Source organism: Acipenser ruthenus, chromosome 12, assembly GCF_902713425.1.
Source record: "Acipenser ruthenus chromosome 12, fAciRut3.2 maternal haplotype, whole genome shotgun sequence".
Taxonomy (NCBI): Eukaryota; Metazoa; Chordata; class Actinopteri; order Acipenseriformes; family Acipenseridae; genus Acipenser; species Acipenser ruthenus.
The window spans coordinates 36446849-36471857 of record NC_081200.1 but is presented as its reverse complement, the minus strand read 5'-3'; the positions used below and the strand labels follow the sequence as shown (position 1 = coordinate 36471857).

The 25009-nt window shown below is 38.9% G+C and overlaps 1 protein-coding gene across 17 annotated transcripts in view; it reads left to right on the top strand.

The window, feature by feature from the left end:
- LOC117417102 (receptor-type tyrosine-protein phosphatase F) overlaps positions 1-25009 on the top strand; it is a 168139-nt gene that overhangs the window by 64648 nt on the left and 78482 nt on the right. For all 17 annotated transcript variants that reach the window (XM_034028897.3, XM_059035007.1, XM_059035005.1 and 14 more), the window contains exons 3-4: positions 5790-5935; positions 6415-6556. In XM_034028897.3, the coding sequence (XP_033884788.3) occupies positions 5790-5935; positions 6415-6556 (288 nt within the window). The remainder of the gene's footprint in view (positions 1-5789; positions 5936-6414; positions 6557-25009) is intronic.

Below are 25009 nucleotides of genomic sequence, written 5' to 3'. Positions count from 1 at the left end.
GTCTGATTTGATAGGGATTCTGTACTGTAGCGTCACTTTAGAGCAGGTCTGAGCAGGTCTGATTTGCATTCGGTCCGAGTCCTAGTCGGGAGCAGGGGGAAGGTCACCTCCTGAAGAAGCTCTGTTACTGTATCAGTCCTTTTCTCGATTTTAAGGAGTGTATGGTTTTCAGATTTGCGATTTGCATCTTCAGCTGAACTGCTTTTATTTGTCAAACCTTCCCTGGACTGTGTGTGTAAGAGATATTGAGAATGAGTGGGGGGGGGGGACAACTAAGTCCACGAGTTCTCAGGTATTGCCTGTCCTTGCCCTGTATTTGTCAAGGCATTCCTCTTGTAGCCTTGTCAGAACCATGCAGTCCAGCTGGATCTCTGTAACGCTTTTAGTAAAATCGAAAAATGACAAGTGAGAGGAATTCAGCATTACAAAATACAATAACAATATGGCGCTAAGAGGTCTCCAATAGAGCTGTTTTATAAGTTTTAGAGCAGCTGCATTTTTAGATTGCCAGTTATCAGTGAATGTAGAAAATGATTTAGGTTTTGAAAGCTGCCTCAACTGTGGAAGTACGTAGGAGTGTGATGTGATATGGAAATGCTGTGTGCAGCACACTTGAATGGATGTGGTTTGGTTATAATTGTATAGTACATGGAATTGGAATGTCGGTTGCTCAAACCATGCCAGTATTTTCACTCCTGTTTCATTTCTCATAAATGTAGCCGAATGCCAGTGAAGACTCACCGTTCAGCATTGTAGGTCTTTCAGAATGTTTTCAGATTCGTTTGGATAAATTTGCATTATCCATTTCAGTGGGTGTGGATGGAAATAGTTTAAGTAATCTGATTTAACAAACTTTTTGAAATTCAAGGTTGATGCTAATGTGCATTGCATACATTTAATGACTGTGTGATTATCTGATGCAATAAAAACAGTGACAAGACACTTCAGAGCATGCTAGCCGTAGACATCAAAGATATCATCGAATCGGGAGGTAGCCGAGTAGGAAGAAAGTTTTATTGGTAAGTGCACTTATTTTAATCAAAGCTCTTTTAAGGGGCCGGACCAGTCTTCCATGCTGTCATACAGTATACTGAAACCGCAGTACTGGCTAAAACCCCAGTGAGAAATGTGCAAAGAAATGTGCTAATGAGGCAGCTTTATTTGGGTTTAATTGCATGTACAGCATGCTAATTGTGTTTTAAGCACATTATTGTAAATGCTTTCCTAAAGAACACTTCTGATGTTGTCTGACACGTGTATTACCTGCTGATTAAATGTGTAAGTGAAAATGATAAGTCACTAATACATTATTAATGAGAATAAATGGCTTGCACTCAAGGTAGTTTTATTGATCATTTTAAGCCACCCTTGTTCTAAGTGCTGGTGAAAAGTATTTAATACCCTGGAGATGGGAGATGTTTGCTTGCTTCTAATCACAGCAGGTGTATGCTACAAATTGCATTTATTTAACTAGTGTTTCCTTGTTGTTGTACACTGATAGTGCATTCTCTGTAGTTTTTCTTAATTTCTCTCCACCTGGGCTTTTTGAAAATTCCATGCTGTTTACTTGAAACAGATTAACCCTTATTATCTGAGAGCACAGCATTGGGGACATTGGAACTTGTTAACGGCAGGTGGGAAGAACTCTGAGAACGCTATGGCTTTAAAAGCGTGGGGAAAGGAAACATATTCCAGATGTTGAGCTCAGTCATGCAGCTGTGCTCCATTGAATTTGGTTTACAGCTGCTGTACGACTGTTTGTTATGCTAATCTACAGACAGTCTGGTTAATCAGATTAGAGATTTTGCTGCTATAGAAGCCTCCAACAGGCGCAGAACTGCATGCATACCGTCTTAGAAAACTGAAAACTAATGAAGGATTCTGGTCAAAGCTATTCATGATCTTTGACTGATGCCATGAGATAATATTGTAATAGAAAATAGATCTTGACTTCTAAGGCACTGCATATGCTCTGATAATACATTTCAGGCAGTAATATACTATATTACAATACAATGCAAGTTTGAAGCCTTATTTTCATTCTACATTAGGTATATGGTTACATTAGAAGTATAAGCCACCAGCACCTTACTAATAGCATTTGTCATCTCATTATTTAGCAGCAACAAATTTAGTAAACACTAATGATCTATAATTGTTTAAACCCTGGTTTTATGGCCAATGCCTGCAATAAATGTATGTTTTTAATCTGGCTTTCCTTTTTTTTTAAAAAATGTTTTAACTGTCTAGCTGTTGGCCCTTTTGGGTACATGCAGATGACAACTTAATTTGAAGTCATTTGGCATCAGATGACATTCAGCAGTAAAATTACAATATTTATTCATTGGATTATTTTTATTTTTTTTTAAAACAAGTTCCTGCTGCATTCAAATTTGATGCTGTCAAAAAGGGATTTGCAACTGCTCTGGGTGGGTTGCTTACCTGGCAGTTCAGTCGAGAATTGCACTGCTCCTGAATTGCACTGCTCCTGAATTGCACTGCTCCTGAATTGCACTGCTCCTGAATTGCACTGCTCCTGAATTGCGTCCCACAAGTATACACAAAAAGGAAGGGAGAGAGAGCGCTTTTAGTCCCTGTGCTCCCAGATTGTGGAATGCACTGCCACCTCATATCAGAAGTGCTACATCATCAGCTGATGACTTTAAGTCAAAATTGAAAACGATTGATTGATTGACTCACCACTGATCTATAGATTTGGAAATATCTTTAATGGGGCTTCAGTTGAAGGGGCACCATCTTTTGGAGATCTATGTTAATGCATGATTATCATAATCAAGCAGAAGAGAAAACAAGGCTTTGAAATGTAGTTTTAGGGATTTTAGCACTTGCAGCATCTAAGGCAGGGACGTGATCCCTGGGCTGCCACTGGAGTGAATAACAGTCTGAGACATTTTAACTTTTTTTGTGAGTGTGTTTTATAACGCGTTGTCTGTAAGCTCCCAGCCATTTAGATTCACGCGTTGTCCTGCTACCCCTGCTTCACAGCTGCACTTCTTCTGTAAAGAAGCTCTGAGGCTTATTCCTCTGATCGGGCTCCAGCTGTGATGTTGAGCCCTGCAGGCGGCTTCTAATCATTGTTTGTAGCTTTGAGGAGAGGTTTCATCCATTTCTCAGGAGTACAGGGCTCTCTGGCTGTGTCCGCCTTCGTGTGTCACACTGCACATTCCTATGGAAAAGGTCTCTAATAGCAGCTTAATAAACATGAAGACAGGGCTGTTCTAAGGCACATTCTGTGGCACTGATTATACTACCTATACCAGATATTCAACTGTTGTTACAGCAAGCTAAATGTTTGCCCAGAATACTTATTTGTTATGTTACAGTAAATAGGACACAGTTTGATATTTTTGCTAGTAGATCTTTTCTTTTAAGATAGGTTTTTGATGTTCAGGGTTTTTTGTTCAGATGTAGTAAGGTGTGGCAGAAAATGATTTCTATTCGGCTCCACGGGATGCCAACACTCTGAACAGACAAGCATTTAAATGTTAACCAGGTATGAGTTCTTTCAATGATGGGCCAAGGTGATGACGTGTATGCAAATTGCATTGCTCAATGTTAGACAAACCATTTGTTGAGAAATTTCTACTGAGGTTTTTTTTTTTTGTTGTTTTTTTTTAAACGATTACCAACTGATTTTTTGTTTTATACTTTTGGGGATAAATAAGTTAATACACGAATAAATAAATACATAAAAGGAGTTGTAATGTGTTACTGTCAACGTGATTAATCAATATGGACAAAAAGTGGATAGTGAACGATTTGACAAGGCGAAAGTGTGGAAAATGTATTTCCTATAAATTAGATAAAAAAGCAACTAGGAGAACAAAAGGAGGCCAAATTCCCCCCACGCCCTGTTGCAGTAACCCAACGGTGCACAAGTGTAGCGAGGGTTTAGGAATCGTACATGCTAACAGGTTTGGAGTATATGGAGGCTGGCAGTTTTAATTGCCTTTCAGTTTTAATTGTGTTTCAGGGCTTAATACAATGAAGAAATACAGTGCCGGATAGATAGAAATGTCATGTACAGTTCTGTAGCCTATTGTACAGCGATAGCCTAAATCAAGGGACCAGTAAGTAGCTTGTTGACCATCAGGAAATTGCTTAAGGCTAAAAAGTCACTAGGGCCTTTAAAGGCAGCTGACTGCTAAAACATTATGGTTGATCCAGTACCCCACAAGGGAAAGGCAAGAGCTCAATCACTGGATATGGTCCTGACTTTGCTTATAAAGAATTTGAACCTGGGTTGGATCAGTAAAAAGCACATCAAAGTGAGAGAAACTTTGCCTTTAATATTATGGAGAACACTCATTAATAATATTGAAGGGTCTACATACTTGCATACAAATGTGGGAGGACCATTCATTTTCATTTGAGCTGTCATTTTATTATTGTATTTATTATGTATGGACTAAAGTGTTCTACTATAGATTAAACAGTAAGCATACATGTTTTAATTAATATTTACAATTACCATTTGTTTGCCCAGTGTACAGTAGCTGAGAATGGTGAGCATGTACTCTTTTCAGTGATATTGTTTCAAGCATGCCTTCTAGATGAATAGATTCATAATTGTGTGTTTGGGTGGAGGCCAGTTCTCCAGTGCCTAATGGAATAATGCGTTTTTATGTGGCTATAGACTCTCAAACCACAGTGGGGAAAAGGACTTCAATGGAGAGCTGTTTATACAATAAGAGGAACGCTAATAGCATGTATACAGTATTATTTTTATAAAGCTGACTTATTCAAAGGTGTAGCACCAAATTAACCAAACAAAAGCGGCCACTAATGCAGTTAATAATGATCCTCGGCTCGGGAGGTAAATCCCTATGAGTCTTGCAGTCTGAGGCTATTGAATCCACAGTGCAGTGTGCTGCACTTCAGCAGCTGTGTTCACAGCAGCATTGCAAACCTCTTTAACCCCTTGGCTGACTACAGCAGACTTCCTCCACTGCTACCAAATATGGGCGCGGATAGCGATACAATTAGGAGGTGTTGCAAGACCACTGTGGGAAAGACCATTATCACACACCAATAACAAAAACATGGTAGGTGGAGGCTAAAGTGTCGATTTTGTATAAACTACTCAATTTTATTTTGTTTTCTCAAAGCTGACTTCCACTATCAAATTTAAAAACAGCAGATTTATGTGTTTTCACATACTTTACAACACCTGACAAGTGCCATCCTTTAAAATCGGCTGGGAACGTTTGTTTTTTTCCCCCTGAGCAGTATTGAAAAGTAGCACTCTGTGCTTCAGCAGGGAATTAAACTGCTGCTCAATTCCTAGACCCATAATCCTATATGATACGTTTGTTTTGGAGATTAATCAGGATTAGGAGTTTTGTACGAAATCTCGCTTTTGTTTGTGAGTATAAGCATCACGTTTTGTTTGCACTGGAATGTTGTGCTTGTATTACTCTGTGAAGGATGCGAGACAAAGAGGTTAAAATGATCCCCCCCCCACCAAAGACACATGTCATTGTATTTTAAAACTAAACATCCCTCCTACTTGAGCAGCTTTAACCACTAAGCCACTCTGCCTATCGTCATGAAACCTAATGAATAGATTCTACTGTTTATATATTCTCTAATGATTCTTTGTAGCCAGTGCCCATGTTGTAAAGCTCAGACCCTGTGGTGTATGCAATAGTTAATAGAGCTGCAGTGTAAAACAAACACCCCGATAGCTATGTTTTCTTTTAACCAAATCTAGGCGCCTGGCTGTTTGTAGATATGGTTCTAATTTTTCTGTTTCCTTTTTTTCCCAGGCTTGCCAAGTTTTGTAAAAACCCCAGAGGACCAAATTGGGATTTCGGGAGGGGTGGCGTCTTTTGTGTGCTTGGCGGCAGGGGAGCCGAAACCCAGGATCACATGGATGAAAAAGGGAAAGAAAGTGAGCTCTCAGCGCTTTGAGGTGAGAAAAGCAATGACCCTGTAGCTTCTTAGAACTTTGACTTGTCTGTGTCTCTGCTTCACTGCACTGCTTGTCTTGAGTTGCCCTTCACTAGTTAAGACACAATATGCTCTTGGCCCAAGAATGGACATTGATAATTAGCCACTATGGAGATAACAAATTGTTTGTGTGTGAAAGACAAGGGACTACAGAAACCTGGTCTTGTTTAATTACTTTGTTACATACTTAATAAACATAAATCTAACTTCACATACAGCTAATGGAAATGAAATGAGATAACTAAATTCCTTCAATTTAAAAAAGGAAGAACATTTTGTAGTATATGGATTAGAGAGAAAGTGCCTCATTATGGAACAACACCATTAGATAACATTCTCTCGTATTGGGTCTTTTTATCCAATCATGATCTGGGCTGTAATGAGGCCAGGGGTTATTTAGACTGTCTGTAAGGAAGACTGTTTTGAACTTCTATTTTGCAGGTGATCGAGTTTGACGATGGCTCTGGGTCTGTCCTCAGAATTCAGCCTCTTCGGACTCACAGGGACGAAGCGATCTATGAGTGCACAGCGACCAACAGCATGGGAGAGATCAACACCAGTGCCAAACTCACAGTCCTGGAAGGTAAGGGAAAGGAATTTCTGCAAATCTCTGTGAACTGATGGGCTTCAGGAGAAACTCAGAAACTGCTTAGCATTGTTTAGTGCGTCAAGTGGCTAATGCAGTAATGTGGAAATATTTGAGAGGAAGCAACAGAAGCTCTTTCTAATAGTGGGGACACTGTAGTTGAGGCTTTCAGGAGTTCATATGTAAGATAGTGGTAATTTTAGATTGTGTGCACAGGGTGAAATACCAGCAAACCCACCAAATGTGTGTATTGATTTTGTATTTTCTATTGTATAATATTAATTATTGGTCTTTTAGGAAGAGGAAGAGACTATACGTCTGTGTATTGAGAAGTAATCGGTGAAACTAATTTACATATATTTTATTAGCATAGAACAGATAGGTGTTAAAGTGAGGATGAGTAATGATTATGTGTTTTCTGATTAACGAGGCTTGAGCGTCATTCTTACAGGTACAGGATTGAGCATCAAGGCCAGCTTTTCAATACATTCTGGGTGTTAAGTTTCCAGTCTGTAATGTGGGCACGTATACAAAGTAGAATATAAAAAACAGTGACAAGCCTCAGAAAAACAACCTGTAATTGTGGCACTTACATAACTAATCATTTACCTTTATGACTATGGTTAGTTAGTCATGATGAATACCATGTGACTTACCATGTGACTTATTTTTAAACTCCCATGTTGCTGCAGTACCTTTTTGCCACATGTTGAGATAAGCTGTTCATGAATGCATACAATGTAAATGTAATTTCCTAATATGATCAGAATATTCCACGAATGAGGGGAGATCAGCTTTGATCTGTTTGCCCAGGAACTGCTATACAGACAGTTATTTATTCCATCAATACAGTATTTACAGTCGGGACTGGTTTGATCCCTTAACGCTATTTATTACCTTCTGACTCAGGGTTTCAGCAGTGATATTGCTGTAGCCCATGAAGACTAATACAGCATGCACCCCAGCCTCATTCTTGTAAGGCCCATCTCTGCATTTGTGCACATCAGTACACTATGCACATCAGTTTTTCGATACAGCCCCTTTAACTGGTTTTAAATGTGCTGTATAAAGTCCCTAATCTTTGCTCCTGTGTTATTGAACTTCACTAGACAATTACACCACCTGCAGTAACTTATGGTCTAAACTCAACAGTGTCAGTTATATGCTTTACATAGCTATCCTCATTCTGAAGTCGAGAGAGATTCTATCAAACCTCTGGTTCCCCAAAGATAGTTACTGTAAGAGTCTGGAGTGTCAGGTCTCTCCCTGGAGTATTGTTTTTGTGTATCTACATACTGTTCTGGACAGGTAAAGGCTCTTACTGGGAGCTTCCATTTTTGCATTCTCCTCCGAGGTGAAGGATTCTCCACTGAGCAACTCTTATTCATTACATTTAAGTAGCAGTGGAGGTGGCAAGCATACATTACAATACTGCACATTCAAGTATTAATGGAGATCACTTTTACAACAACGCAGGTTGTCTTGGAATTCAGTAACATTGGGTCAGTATGTTTCTTTTTTTGTGTTTGTTTTTTGGGTCTGTTTCTCAATTCCTTATTGGGAAGACCAATTGCCCAGCCTCCACTCATCTACATTAATAAACAGTTTAAGAACAAATACTCAGATTTTTCTCAACCAATACCATGATAATATTTAAATATTAAATCTGGCTAGTGATTTTTTTCTTTTTGGATGTGCTGGGGAGCCAGCAAACTTGATCATTACAGTAAATGACAATGAGTCATTTCAGAAGCACTGGATGCATGCGGTTTCTGTTGTTGTACTATTAAGCAACCACAATACTCTCAGTGAGACAGGAGACATTTTATACACATTATCTCCATAATGAATTCCAAGAAGCATTTCTAAGAAACAGGCTTTGCATCTATACAGTGTCTTGATATTCATTTTTGTGTTTTAGTATTCATTGATATTTTGGACGTCAAATATAAGGACCTGGTCAATTTGGTTTTTCCTGGTAACAGCTGTTGCTGCTTGGGTTTTACAGCCTGACAGAAAGCACGAGAAAGCATCACAGAGACAGTTGTACTGTATGTGGAACCATTTAAATAGATAAAAGAGGAGTCCTATAGCTGGAGGCTAATCTGGGCTGTTAAAAGAAGTGTCAAGTGTAGCTTGCCAGTTTGTGACCTGCAGGGAAACTACAGTAGCACTTCGTGCTTAGACCCATTTACATGAGGCTGAGGACGAATCTAGGATTCACCATTTCAAATTCAAATATATTAACAAGTGTTATGTGTGCGGGTTGAGAATGAGGTTGCAGTGTTACCTGATTCTTAGAGCAGATTGTTTGGAGGCAGTATGTCTTTGTGAGGATTGGAACCTTTTGAGGCCATTGTACTAGATGTCCCTGTGGTTTATTTTTACATTAGTTTCCATTGTTGTGTTAAAATTCTATACTAGCACATCTTATAATAAAAGTTCCAGGCTGTGAATGCTGTCGCTTTGTAGCCAAAGCTTTGCAAGGTCAAGTTTATGCCCAATAAAGGCATTCTCTGTTTGTTTGCCTCCTTTGTTTTGATCATCCCTATCATTATGTCTTCATGTTTATATTTGTAGAAGTACTCCCATAATTTATTTTAACTGATTTTGATTTCTGATTGTTTTGTCTTCTCTAAATTCATTTATTTTGTGCTGATGGTGGCCACCGTCCATCCCTATTCTCTGAGAAGACGCAGCAGTGCTGACTGACTGAGCTATTCTGAGATGAATAATAGATGCACCATTCTTTTCTTTAAACGGCTGGGTAACACATAAACTGCAGCAGAGCAGCTAGGTTCCTTTATGTTCTTTTATTTTTAATCAAAAAATCTGATTTGCAAAAGGTCAGTGTGCTTGTCGAATAAATAGAAACGCATTCTCCCGCAAAGGCCTATTTTCTTTCTGTGACTGCAGATAAACTAAATATTATTTATGTTTCCTATTTGGTATTTTCTGTCCTTTTCAGTTGCTTCCCTGAACCACAGATCTCCCATACACTCAGATCCACAGAATCTTAGTCACATACACTTGCACATATATGAGTGTCTAATATGAGAATGTAAAGCAATAATTCATAGACATTTCCAAGGAAACCTTCGCCAGTGTTTAGTGGTACTGAATGTCAAAAAACAAATAAACGTTTTAGAGAGTTAAACCCATATATTGTGGAAGGAAATAAATAAATAATTTATTTCTTAGCAGACGCCCTTATCCAGGGCGACTTACAAGGTATCACATTATTTTTACATACAATTACCCATTTATACAGTTGGGTTTTTACTGGAGCAATCTAGGTAAAGTACCTTGCTCAAGGGTACAGCAGCAGTGTCCCCACCGGGGATTGAACCCATGACCCTCTGGTCAAGAGTCCAGAGCCCTAACCACTACTCCACACTGCTCCCCTTAATCCTTATTTTTATTATAATTGCATGCACAATATATTTTCTAGTACTGTAATGTGCTGGAATTGAATCCTTAGATCTATAAATACTAACCCCATGAATGTTCCTGGGCTAATATATATAAGAGGACAGCAATTACACATGTACATTAGTCTAATAACGGGACAGCAATTGCACATGTAATTATGTCCTAAAACATATTGCACTGTTTTATTCTGTTTCAGTTCAAACTAGTTTTTGCTTGTGAGGATAAGGGCTGTTTTTTGAGAGTAGCAGGGTTGGGACGAAGTTTAATAGGGTTCTGTGTTTCAGTTTTGGATCCCATTCAGTCAGTAGGGTTTTTGTATAGGTGCATCGTCACCATGAAGAAAGGGCTTTAACTGACATTCTGCTGTTTTGAGTAACTCCGAACACACCTTGACAGATCGCCCTCGGGAATTATTTGCGCACACTTTGTGGAGTGGAAATCTGCCAGGTTTGTCTGTGCTGATTTATTTCTTGTACCATCTGCTGGCTGAGTCCCAGTTCCAGTACTTGCTCAGTTTGAAACAGTGTATATTATAAATATTTGACAGCTACAAACAGCGTCTGCGGGGATCAGCATCTCAGAAGGACTTGGGCAATATGGCTGGTTTGTAAACACTCATCTAATACTGAATATGCACCAGTTTTGAAAAAAAAAAAAAAAAAACATTTGCTGAATTTCATGTCTAATTGATGTCTATTTAGATTTAGCCAAAGCTAAGTTAAAGATGGATTTATACATTGGGATTAGCAGGGTGAGGCATTACTTGCCCGGAGGACCATTAGCCCTACCGTTTTACAGATGCTTACGCTGTAACATGTACCAAAGTAGAATGTATTGTGCCAAAGGGGAACAATTAGCATTTGCAGTTGTTGAAATGAATGCTCTATAGCAGGCTCCTGGCAACTGTATTCCAGTGTTTGGATGCAAAATGCTGCACCATTTGTTGGAGAGGGGAGTGCATTTTTTTTATCTAGTAATTCATACCTCAAAGTCTCCAACACGCTCAATATTTTGGCCGGTTTAGAAACCAGTCCCATTAACCAGACAGCAGATTTGGTTGCAGCAGCACTGTGCACAGGAGCTTTTCCTCTCGGAGCTTGGCTAATTACTTTGCTGTTAGGTAATTGCACTATTAAAGCGATCCTTGGGTTAGGATACTGAGGGAAAAGGAGACGGGCTGTGATTGCTGTCATCTTTACCATAGCACTGTTTGGTACTACTGTAGCAATATATTATATTTGAGAGGGAATGGAGAGAGAGAGAGAGATGGGGAGGGGGGATTGTGAAACATTGCCGGTACTAAACGACTACAGCATTTTTAAATGTGAATGATTAGAATCACTTAGCGGTTCTTGTCCGCTACTTTAAGGAGATAAATGCTGTCCACTACTTTAAGGAGATAAATGCCAGTAAATTGAGTAAAACACTCGACTTGAGCTGTAGCTGCAGTGAGTTGGCTACTGTATTACTGCTACTATTCCTACTGCTAGATTCTTACAATAAGAGTTGCCAATTCACTTTGACGCAACAGACAGTGTCTGATTTGTCACGGAATTAGCCTCTCCTTGGAAATTGAAAAAACACTGCACTGTGGGCGGCTAGGGAGAGGAACAAAAAAAAATGAATCATGGATTACTGAGATCTTCCTGGGAAAGCACAGGTACGGAGGGCAAGCCAAGGCATGCAAAGCCACCAGTGTGTGTTGAAATGTTAAACAGGTTTCCATGTTAAAATTCTGAGATGGTCATAACATCAACATTACAATGAAGCGTGACCGGTTCTGCCTGAGCACACAGCAACCCACAACTGACTTCTCATTCATATGCAGAAGGGGGCCTGCCGGTTTCCACGGAAACTGCATCGAACCTTTTTTTTACCTGTGAATAATTCAAGACATTAGTTGTAATGAGGCAACTTCGGGCAAATTTGCCTAAATATTCCGTGTCAGATTATACTTATAAAAATGTTTTCACAGCATGTAAATACAGCTTGTCAGGGGAACAGGAGAACTGGCTTTCATCAATTTAAGAGGGTGACCCAGCATTTTAAACACTCAATATTGTGTGACACTGAAGATAACAAAAGATCAGGATTGTCATTCACTATCCAGTTTTAACTATCATTTATGATGAATGCGAATTTAGGGAGGTGTTTTGAGGTAGTGGAGTCCGATGATTGCTGCCCAATAAAAAGAGTATATAATGTAACGGTCCATGAAGGGAAATGGGGACCTGTGAAAAGTGAGGGGCTGATGGCAGTGGAAAGCCTCCTGCATGTCTAGAGCTGTGTTTCATCAGACTGCCTGTTGTAGCCCTGATCCGGAGTGGGTGCTATCTGCTGGTACTAGAGAACATTAAAGTCTGTTCTCTGATTCAAACTAAGCCTATTTTTCTTTAATTAAACACAAGCAGTGCCAATGCAAGAAATGCTTTTGGAGGCCACTCCTCACTCTTAGTTCAGTCTCCATATCCATTCTAGCCCGCTTCTTTAAAAAATGCTTTCCTTGGAGTTAAATATGGAAGTGGGGATGAGGGAATAAGTTTCTCTTATTGCTGCTTACAAAACAAAAATAATCAAAGAATAATAATATAATGCTGTTTGATCATTCCTCAAATGTTAGGCTTGTATGAACGTTTATAACACAGACCCTTGGCAGACCTTTGTTGTTGTACTATTTGACACAATTAAAAATTCAAAACATTACTTTAGCACAGTATGTTTCTGTATAAATCAAATACGTCCCTTAATCATCACCTACCTGTGCATGTGCCAGCTAATACTTTTCATGCATCTTCTGTTTTTGCCAAAGAATGATTAAAAAATAAATAAAAATATTAATAAAACAATAAAGAAATCAATGTTTCGACTTTTAATCAAACTGCTCATATCGCAACAAAAGTAAACTAGTTCTGTTATTTATTTTGTTGAAGAAATCCCACTCAACCCCTGTATTTAAATGTTTGTAACATTTTAGTTCTGTCATACATCCAAGCTTCTGAACCTTTGTGTAATAAACTACATTGAAGTACAACTGAAATCTATCAAATACGTTATTGAGTGTGACTCATTTTGAGTGGAAGAAATACAACTGACCCAGTAAAGGAAAGGCTTTTCATTTTATTTTTTTATTTTTTATTCCACAATAGGATGTTACTGCAAAGCTAAAAGCATTTGAAAATGTAGCAAGCAATTTCATTATGATTAATCCTAAATTGTGGAAAAATCATAAAGGCATAAGGGAATGGAAGCCTGGTAAAAATCATTGTAAATACCTTGAAGCATTATCCAACATGTCATGTAACAATACATGCCACATGCATATGGTCAGTAACATGTCTGCTATAGGCAGGTTTCATTATTTTTTGATGGGAGGCTGCAGGTGAAAAGTGTGCAGACTCTGTTGATATAAAAGTTGTTAACTGCTGCTAGTTTAAGTGTGAGCAGCTGTTGAATGTGCCTTTGTCATTTACATCAGCAGCCTGATAGAGGTAAGGCTAGAGATTGAAACGGAAGATGAATTGCTTACCACTTCTGAGAGGTTTGGGGATGTATAAAAATAGTCTTGTTAGATTCTGCATCTGTTTAGATTGTTCTTGCTTTTTTTGCTTTACAGCAGCAACCTAAACCATAACGATGACAGAGCAGTGCTTGCATGTGTGAAAGCTGCTGGGTTCATAACTTAACTGCTCCTGACATTATAGGGATGTCACAGCATTAAATTTAGGTGTTGCGATAACACAGAGAAATTCTCCAGTGTTTACATGCTTAGTTTCATCTGTAATAACTCTTGTGTGTACTGTACTGTAGCTGTATTGTACCCTGTATAGTTTGTTTCCCACAGTAACTATCACTATGACTACCAAATAAGATACTTCAGGAATCCTGCTGCATATTACTTTGACAGGTTTCATTAAATAGGTAAAGTGCATTGTCGAATATGACTAGGGGATTGCGCAGTAGACCGATAATAACAATAAAACATTTCAAAGGAGCATGACCGTATGGTAGAAGATGGTTGTACATTTGTGTACATTTCTAAATGGGTAGCTAATTTTGATAGAAAGTGTCAAGTGTCACATTCTGCAGTTTGACTCGAGGTGCAGATTGGCAAGCCTTGATATGTACAGATGGGTTGCCCTGCTGTATTCTGCCCGAGTTTAATTAACAGGCTCATTTAACTGGATAATAAGAGCTGTTAACTTTGACCCAGACTGCACAACTGGAAGAGTTGCTGTGAGATTTCCAATGAACTAGAATGTGATAAGCAGGTATATTTGATCCATAAATGGTGTGTCTCTCCAGATAAAAAAAAAAAAGAGAGATTTTGATGCCGTTTAAGTTGCAGCTTTCTGTGAGCCCTGCTTAGAGTTCCCCTGTGTTGTCAAGGAGAACTGTGGAGTTTAAATTGCAAAATGTTTGTCCAGTTTCCTTATTTGTTTTGACAGTCTTTGGACTTAATGCAGAATGATAAAGGTTGGTCTCCCTCATTCTTGACCTTTTGACTTAGGTTAAATGTGTCAATTAAGTGTCCAAGGTCTTTGGCCTTGATATAAATTGAAATGACATTATGAAAAGATTCCTCTACTTCTGGGGAGTAGAGTCATTGGGGAATGGTGCTTAGTCGTCACATATTATCTTTCCTTTCAAGCAATATTTAAAAGGGATGGAGCAAAGAAAAAAGAAGATATGTTCCCTACGAATCTGCAGAGATTGATACAGTAGAACACATTTTAATAATAATATAATAATAATATATTTATTTTTATATAGCGCCTTTCATCGTGGACCACCATCACAAAGCGCTTTACAGAGGTAGGCTGTGGTTGTTTTAATCATGTAAACTCAACTATTTGCCTTGTTGTGAGTAGACATCGTAGCCAATTAGAATGCCATACACCAGAATTCATTCTATAGAATGGCAGTATATGATAGAGTTAGCAGCACCTGTCATTCTAAATAGGTCTGTCAGCCACACTAAATGACACAATATTGAAAGTGTGCTGCACATCTACTGTAAAACTGCCCTTCCCCAATCAGTGAAAATGCAGCCTGACCTGCAGAATTGAACCAGAATGGTACAAAGAGAAAGTATGAAAATCGCCTTGACAGCTACTGTTACCATGTTCAGTTGATGAGTAATTTTAAAAGTATTTATGGACAGCTCTGAAATTGGGGGTATTATGACGTTATGAGCTTGTTGTGTTTGTTGGTGGCTCATAAAAACACATGCATGTAATGGTGGTAATAAAATGTAAAAAAAATGCTGTTATATGGTTGCAGTGTTTTTTAATTTAGATCTGCTATCTCATGCTTGTATTTCTACTGCACGTCAAGATCTTCAGTTACACTAAAATATGCCGAATATGAGGTATATATTTGCTTGTTGACTGATATCCTGACAGAATGTCTCTCTATTTATTGGCTGAAAGTTAATCCTGCCTCACATTGTCTCCAGTTATTTGGATTTGAAGTGATCATCTTTAGTCCAACAGTAAACTTTCAGCTTTGGCTAACAATTAATACATCATAAATGTTTTATGGCAGTCATAAGAAATGCATTTTCTTTTATGATGGGGGAATCGTGTTGGAATGTATTTCGACAGCAGTTCTTTGTAGCTTTGCTCAAAATAAGGCTTGTGAAAGATTACATCTATGCGAGCATTAATATGGGTTAATTGAAGTGTTTTGCTTGACTTCTCAGGTAAGCAGGTTTAAAAACATAGTATCTGACATTAACACCAAGCTTAAGAATAATTCAATTGCTACACCTGCCACACCAGCCTGTAGTTGTACTGTTCAGTGCAAAAATCGGTTTAATCTTGCATAATATATTCATATGGGGGCATTGACTAGATTAATTCCTCTTGTAAAGAGTTGTCTTACACACGGTATTTGAACAGCTTTGCATACAGTAAGACTTGACAAGAGACCTTTTTTACATGTCTTCAGTAAACTCAGGACCCTGCCAGAAGGCTGGAACTGTCTAGATAAGGGTTTTATTTGCAAGTATTTTCCTCTCAATAATCTTAAAAAAGCATACAGTAAGTGCAGTATCTATTTGAATGTGTTTTTTTTTTCAACTGAGCAACTGAGAAAGGCACAATACATTACATTGGCATTCTACAATGGCAGAGAAAACACATTATTTTGGTACCTATAAAATTGCAAAGAATGTCACCTTAACGAACCATCTGCAGTATCGTCTACAGGAAATTGATTCTCATGACTGTACATTACATATCCCATTAGAAATTGGAAAATAGATTATTTAGCTACTCGCTCCCACGATGTGGAAAACTGGCAATGTCAATATTAAAAATATATCATCTGCTGGTTTTGAGACTCTCAAGAGCTCTTTAAGATTGTGCACATTTGTAATGATGCTGGCCGCATTGTGTGGCTTACTGACTGTATTGATGTAACAGTGTTACTTTGTCTCAGGGCCACGTTTTAAAATAAGGTACATTTATCTTGTTCTGGAAGTTTTTGTGTTTTGCCAGCAATCGTGTGAATGTAGTCAAAATCTGTAAATATGGTTTCAATCACAACGCTGTCCTAGCTGACTTTTCTGTGAGGGTTACAGGACTAAGGTGACCACCCTCCCCTTTCATGGGTTTGGTCTGTATGGCTTATTTGAATCCTGTTTACAAGCAGTAACCAGTCACATATTATGTATACAGTGGTGTATCACGGCATAAATAATCATAGCATGCTTGTGACACTGCAGTAAATCATACTGATGGTGGTGGAAGTCGGCGATGGGAAAGGAGAAGCGAGCAGGTGATTTGAGGTAGCTTTTTATTGATGAAGTGCCTGTATGCTGGAGCAGTGTTGAATATTCTGTTCTGACAACCGAGTACTGCAAAGGTCATGGCATATATTACCTCAGACCTGGAAACAGATTCTTACAAACAGCTGAATATAAAGCATTGAACTGACGACAGTGGTGCGTGTAGGTTTTGAAAGATTAAGTGCTATAACAGGGCTTTAAACATACACTGAATCCCAATGACCTTTGTGCCCTCCTGTGTTTTTTTGGGTTTAGTATTGTTAAAAAAGCAGCTGCAGGTAGTTTTTTTTTACTGGGCTTTGTAACCAAAAGGGCTATTATCTTCTTCTGTGAAGCAGTCGTCACCATCAACTACAGAAAAACACCTGGAAGCCATATTTAACTCTTTATCTTCCTACTCATAGCAGAGGCTCTTTTTCAGTGTGCACCCTGTTTCATTGTGTGTCCTGTTTTATACTTTATATCATGTGTATCACTGCTGCAGTACTATATGATGGGCATCTGGTTTCGCAATGCAGATTTATAGATTGCATGTCTTCAGGGTTCAATATTCACCTGTATGGCAAGTAAAGTATTAATCCTACAGTGTGTTGTACCCAAGGGTGGGGCAGTGTCAGGGAAGAGTCACTGTTTATGCAATATCCAAGCTTGCGTGAGACCGGGAGAACCACTTGAACTCAAGTATGTGTGGTAGATTGCGTACCACTTTACAAAAATACCTTGTTACCGCTTGATAGAAGAACAGACATTTTATGAAAGAGATTTTCCAAAGCCACTGTGGTCAGTGTGCCATGCATAGACTGTAGACCACTTTAAAGGTAAACCTGCACTAGGAGGATTTCACATGTGCACTTCTTGGTAGATCACTGTTGATTGTTGCATTTTTGTACAGAGTGTGTCATTTTTATCATTTTGTTTGTCTTTGTTTACATTCACTGTTTGACCTGTGTTGAGATACATGCCTCCTGGGGATGGCAAGCGTGAAATGACAGTAGTCACAAACTGCATGCACATCCTGACTTACAGAAACAAGCATTGTTATTTTCAAGTGACAATGGAGTAGAACTCTTCAGCAGATGGTATGCCCCAAGTCTGAGTCTGGGTGGTACATTGATTTCAATTATTATCATCCACCTGTTGAGTTTGAATACATGCCAGTGGCACAGTGTTGTGATGCTGTCTGGGGTATAAGGTAGAGAGACTGGACCAGTGCATTTACCCTTTGAGTTACTAAAAGCCAGGGTTAAGGATAGTTTAAATGCAAAATTCTCTGCAAAAACAAAAATGGAAACGGTTTTGATTTTTGGACGAAAGACACAGCATATTGCCTTCAGATTATATCCACATTTAGCAGGACAGGGTGGTGCTGTCCTGCTAAATGTGGATATAATCTGAAGGCAATATGTCTCAGGTGCATGCTGCTGCGTGGTTATTGCTCCGTAGAAGAAGAGAAAGAAAGAGAAGAATGTGGATGCACCCTATAAACAAGCAACGGGAAACCCTAGGGGAGCACCACCATCTTGTGCAAGAGCTGAAATTGGACGACAGTAGGTTTTTAACCTACTTCAGAATGGGCATGAAGAAGAGGGTTGTGAAAAACTTTGCGTTTGACGTTTAAATCTGAATACAAAAATCGCAGCGAAACGTCGGGCATAAAAAAGGCAGTGAATAAACGCTGTAGTGTGATTAGCCCTTTAGAGATACAGTAGAGATGTGTGTAGAACAATTGGCCAGTGTTGACTTGTATTTAAGGTGCTTTAAATCCAGCCCCTTGTCTACGGATTGATAGAGTACTTCAGTCTCCAGCACTGTCGGTCCTTTAGCTTTCCCAGGCAGCATGTTTATGGCAGTATTATTAAAGGAAACCAGAAAAAGAACTACTGTACCATTAAAACCCTAGCTCAGTCATTTAATTTCTCATCTTCATCAAATAAATAAAAGAGTGATTTGCCTTTAATAGAAATACAATACATTTAAAATGTACTGTGATACTTTATTTATTTATTTATTTATTTATTTATTTATTTATTTTTGGTCAGAAGATTTGTCAGGGAAAACATTTTCTTTTTCTTTTTAAAAAGCTAATTGCTGCAGCCCTCGTTAGGTCCCTTACTCCATGTGCTGTCATCAGTTGACTGATTGGTTTGAAGAGACAGGTTCCTGTCAGTCTCTTCCATGATTAGACACACAGTGGTGCTGCCACACTCTGCTCTCCCTAGTAATTAGATGAGGCAGGGTTTTGACATGCACTCCACTCCTCTCCTTCTCCTTTCAATCAGCCTCTCTCACCCAGTGTCCGCCATGCTCAGCAGGGTCCAGTGGTGCTGCAGGTTCCCCCCTGCCTGCTCAAGAACTCTCCGAAGGCACGTTTGTCTCCTTCGATAGCGCTGGAGACTTTCCTGCTTACAACTGTTTAGACTACCCTGCTGTGAGTCATGTGCTAATGTAATCGCCCAAATAACACTTCCAATAGCTCCCATCCAGCAAAACCATACTGAGGAAGGTAAGCTCCTTTTTAAAACCTTGTTTCACTAGGTGCCCCTACAGTAGTTCTATTGCGTGGGTATACTGTATTCCTGTGAACAGGCTAGCTCTAGGGGTGACGTCATGCCAGAAAGGAACACACAGACACGCAGTACTGGCAGGTGAAAATGAGACGCAATGGCTGCGCTCAGTGTTTTAATGAAACAAATAAAATATTTAAACAAAAAACAGCACACAGCACTTGAGGCCAAAATAAATCGACAAACAAAACGGATTAACACTAAACAAACAGTGGACGAAGAGACAAACGAACACGGTGAGTCCGAACAAACACACAAGTATCGTGCTGGTCCTTCCAGCACGAAATAGCAATTGTATGCTTTAATTTAATTTATTTTACTTCTTATTTTCTCCTTCTCCACACCCGTTCTCCACTCACCGAACACACAGCCCCGAGTGAGTGAAACGTGCATCTATATATATACAGTTGTGCCGGGATTCAATTACTAATTAATTATTCACTTGAATCCCAGCACGTGAACTAATTTGTGCAACCCTGTGCTCACATACTATTAAATACTTTAAACGCACATGAAGTGCAATCCCCGTGCCTAAATACAACTATATATTTTAACTTGTGCTACACAGACCCATTTATATCCTGTGCAGCAATATCTATACACCCACATTAACACACCACATGCAACATATAACACAAATGCACACAGGGGTGAGGCACATTGCCACAATTCCCAACAAAATGAAACCAGGCTTTAACCTTTTTGAGTTTCAGTGCTCTTTTAACAGGGGTAATCACCTGCAAGCCTCTGGTTTATTTTTTTTTGTTAGACTTTATCCTAAAAAAAAAGCCCTAAGTATAGGTGGACAAAAGTTACAGGCTGTGTAAACCAGGTCGGAGGCATCCATGCTTCATGGAATCGCTCCCAGTTAAGCTTTTCTTCATCCTTTTACAAACATGACTGCACATCAGGGCTGCTCACTGCTGCATTACCTGCACTGTATTAAAGGAGTTATTCAGTTAAACTGTCAGCAGCACCTCAGTGGGGATGATAAACGGTGAGGCTGCAGAGTGCACTAATGTGCTATAAAGAGGAATCCAGGCCTCAGAATAAAAGAAAAAACAAATGATACGAATTACAGTTTTTCTAGTCTCCTACTATAGGGAGTAGGTAATGGAACACTGAGCACACGGGCCGTGGGGACATGATTGAAAAATATCATCAGTTTGGGGCCTGCTGTACTGTAGTACAGTATTAGTACTGTAGGTATGACCAGCAAATCAGGCTGCCAATTGTTAATTCATACACTTGTTCTTGCATTTAAACCAAAAACAATGTGTGATGCATTTCAGTCTTACGGTTGTATGTTGTGTTGAAATTATGCAGTGTTTTTTTTATCTGAATTAGAATTTTTTATGGTGTTCTTTGGTAGAGTAAAGCTTCATCACTTCAGGCCCAGCAGTGAGAGCAGCGTGGATATCGTGTTTTAAACTGCATGGTGTATCTACAGTTTACTGTATTGAACCTTAAAGGCCTACACGAAGAGAGACTTGAGACGTGCTTATGAATCTGTCCTGTTCATGATCTGAAGGTCGTATGTAATTGAGAAGTCTATTAATTTCTGTTGTGGTTTTTGGGTGCATATAGAAACTTCCACACAATCCTGCGATTGTGTTAACTTTCTTTCATCCCCCCTGTTTTCATTGCCGTAAACAAGCTTTTCTGATAAGGTCATGAATATGCTACCACACGCGTGGTTTACAACAGATCGGAGAACAATACTCTTATTATTTTATGGAACAAATGGCTGCTGGCGTTTCCATGTCAGCTATGTGCACATTTAAGGGCCAACACTTGTTTTATATGGCGTGTTTAGATAAGCCAACACGAGAGAGTCTCCCTTACTATATACCAGAGGTATGTGGATGAAAAACAAAATGTGTTTATTACTGTAGCCCTAGTGTTATGTTTCCAAAGCGATTACAGGTGAGTGTACAGTGAAACCCATAACTCATGAAAGACGATAAGAGTGAATTCTCCCACTGTAAACCATCACTTTTCTTATTTCCAAACAGGCAATTTTGCACCGCACAGTGTTACTGTAACTAATAAGGATGCCATGAATGTGGACTATATTGTGCACAGGATAATTATAAAATAATTTTGCAAATGTTTTGGAAGCAACTTTACAAAGCCATCCATCGAGAGGTGTTAAGATGCTGCTGTTTTTAAGGTCATGTCAGTTGCAGGGACATTAATGCCCTTGGTGTAATCTTTTTGCCTGTCATTTAGTGATTCTACCTGACAACTAACTTTGTAATCACCCTGTGAAAATGCTTGTATTGTATCCCCTATTGGATAAACAAGCCAAGAGAACAGATGCCTAATACACAGCCTATCCAACACCTCCACACACAGACACACACCTAAACAAAACACAAGGGACAAATCTTCAAGGGCTCCAACAGCTGCTATTAAAGGCTTATTAGGAGCCCATGAGTTTGCTGTGCTGTATGTGCGTGTGAAATTAGCAGTGCTGATAATTCTACAACCAACTATCCTTGATATAAATAAGTTAAGGTCAGAAGTTGGTGCTGGAAATGAGAATTGACAAAAACAATTACAGGAAAGTAGCCTGCTGTTTTAAAGTCTTGTTTGTTGTGGAATCTTAAGTGTTAGTTGGCATCCAACCCATGCTTTCCAGCATCACGGCTCCTGTCGCTGCTAGGAAAAAGAATCTGATGAATTAGGCTACAGATAATGGATAGCTTGGTGGAGTCTGCCAGTACAGTATTTGAGCCGTTAGATCAGTGGTTTGATAAACTGGCATTTGCAGTGCTATGGGTGAGGTGGCTATTCAGATCGGTCTTCACTTTTAGGATCCTTGCTGCAATTACAATATCGTGCAGCTGATGGCACACACACCAGTGATGGCATTCGTTGTCTCTTTAGGAATGAGCATGAATGCTCAAAACGGCTATCCTGTAAAAAAAAAAAAAAAATCAAAAAGGATGAGAATCAGTCAAGCATGAGCATTATTTCAATTAAATTCAATTTTCTGTGTTTTTAAGTTGTCATTAATCCACTATGACTCTTTTGCAATTAAAATTAAGAAAAAACAAGTCGTTAGTACTTTATACTTCAAATAAAGTATATACTGTAGAAAGACTGTGCTACTGTACGTTATGTCTCCTTTAATGGGCTTTTAGTTGAGCAGGAGTGGATAGTGTGAGTGAATTTCATTTGGCATTACTCCGTGCTTTAAATGCCTAATAAACCCAAGTTCTATTTTTTTATTTAAACTTGTGTATGCCTATATTAATATCTCTATAATAGGCTTTAATTTTCTGTTATGGAAATAAGACCATACCTCAGGGAGGATTAGCAAAGCCGGTCTAATTTGAGTGTTGAGGAGAATCTCATTTGGAATATTACCTTCCCACTGATGCCCTGATTAATATGGGGTGAAGCATCACTTACTCATTTAAATGTCACTGAAAGCACAGCTGTTTTTTTTTCTCCCAACAATTCTATAAAACCTCATCATCAGGCAGCAATGTCTTTGCTTATGACACGAGAAACAGATGCGTTTAATTAAAGCACAGCATCCTAAGGAGACAATCTCAAGGTATTATAGAGCCAGTGGAGATCATTCACACGAGCTTTGAACACAGTCCCTTCAAAGCAACTCGGTATACATATGCACTGTGTTGTAAATTCCAGTAATGACTTGCATAGCCATCAGTTTTCTGGTTTTCTATAGGCCATGCCAATAAAATGTTTTGAATCTGCAAGGTCTATAAAACATTGAAATACCATCTCTGTGCTTGCATTTCCTACCTAGACACAGTAGTTAATGGACCGGCCTCGTATACTGTATCCTCCCCAGTGGTCTTGCGGGGGTGGAAGATTAAATATGCAGAAGTGCATCTGTAAAATGGTAAGATGTTAAATGCATTCATTTATTCATGAAAGCGTATCCGTTTAAAACTATTGCAATGCTAAAACAGACCATCTTTAGACACTTTAAGAAAACACAGTGTCTGTAGATGTAAAAATAACCCCAGTACAACAATCAATTAGTCAGACCCACCATACATTGTACTGTATTTTGGAAGCTTTTTGTTCTATGAAAGAGAAAATTTTTTACCCAGTAAAACCAGTTACCATGTCAGTTAAGCCAGGGATTAGTATAATATTTCTATCCAGTGAGGAATTCTCTAGTAAGCTGAGAGTAGTAAATTGATAACAGGCAGGGCTGGTATAGCTGTCATCTAAAGGCTTGGTGGAATACTTTCTCACAATAAAGTACTGTATTGATAAAGGCAATGTTGATTTGGTAACGAGGGACCAACAGTAGAGAGAAATTAATAATTATTATTTTGTTATTATTGTGTTGATGGTATATTTCCCTCCAAAGCCCAATAAGACATCTCACCTAGGGGGTGTTACACATGGACAGAGAGATACCATCAGTTGTGTTTGTTTTTTCCTCTTAGCAACATCTAACCTACTGGAGGTCTCACCATTGTTGCAATATAAATATGTTGACTCAGTGGCTCTATGACGTCCATAAAAAAGAAGAGGCCAGGGTTATTTATTTTTCACCTTGCCAGAGTCAGGGTCAGATAGGACTGGATACCTTTCTTTTTAGTAGTATTCAACCACAGAGCCTGTTGGTGCTGAAGTACTGTGTGTCAACGAGATGTCAGACTTGAATAAAAGAATGGATCATTAGAAACAGTAGAGACGTAACAATAGAGACATAAAGACGTATCATCTTGTCGTATTTCATGTAAAGTTGTGGCAGGGAAACAGAGGTGCCTTTGTTCTCTGTTTCCTGCCTTAAACTCTTTCTGCTTGACTGGAAAAACAAGCCTGGGAAGTCTGTTTGCACAGAGTTTGGATAAAGTTTTTTTTATATAAAGATTGCTTCCCAATTACAATGGGAACTGTACACAACAGTTCCAGGAGCTACAGTACTGTAAACACCTGAGAGAACACTGAACCCTTGTTTGGGAATCCTTGTGTAATTTGAACACTTTGTTTTGCTGCTTCAGTGTGGCGTGCTATTGAGTTGAGATGGAGTGGAGCGATCTTGTTTAGAGTCACCCAGTGTGACCGGGCAAGTTCCAGCAGTGATGAAATGTTAGGAGGGGGACATAATATATAAATATATATACAGTGGTTTGCAGAAGTATTCACCCCCTACCAATAATGTCACATTTTGTTGAATTACAAGTAATGTATGCACAGCTTTTTAAACAAACTTTTTTTATTCAGAGCTGTAGTGGTTAAACTGAACACTGTTATACGAGGAGGAGGTTAAATGTCAGAAAAATGTGCAAAGAAAATGTACAAAATGAAATTTACTAGTCGCATAAGTATTCAGCCCCTTAAGTCAGTATTTGGTAGAAACACCTTTTGCAGCAATTACTGCTATGAGTCTTTTTGGATAGGTCTCTACCTACTTTGCACAGTAGGGTGGTAGCATTTTTGCCCATTCTTCACAGGGAAAATTGCTCCAGTTCCGATTAGCTTGTTGGGGATCGTCGATGGTCTGCAATCCTCAAGTCTCGCCATAAATTTTCAATTGGATTCAAGTCAGGACTTTGACTGGGCCACTCAAGAACATTAATTCTCTTCTTGTTCAACCACTCCAGTGTGGCTTTGGCTTTGTGCTTCGGGTCATTGTCCTGCTGAAATGTGAATTTCCTCCCCAGT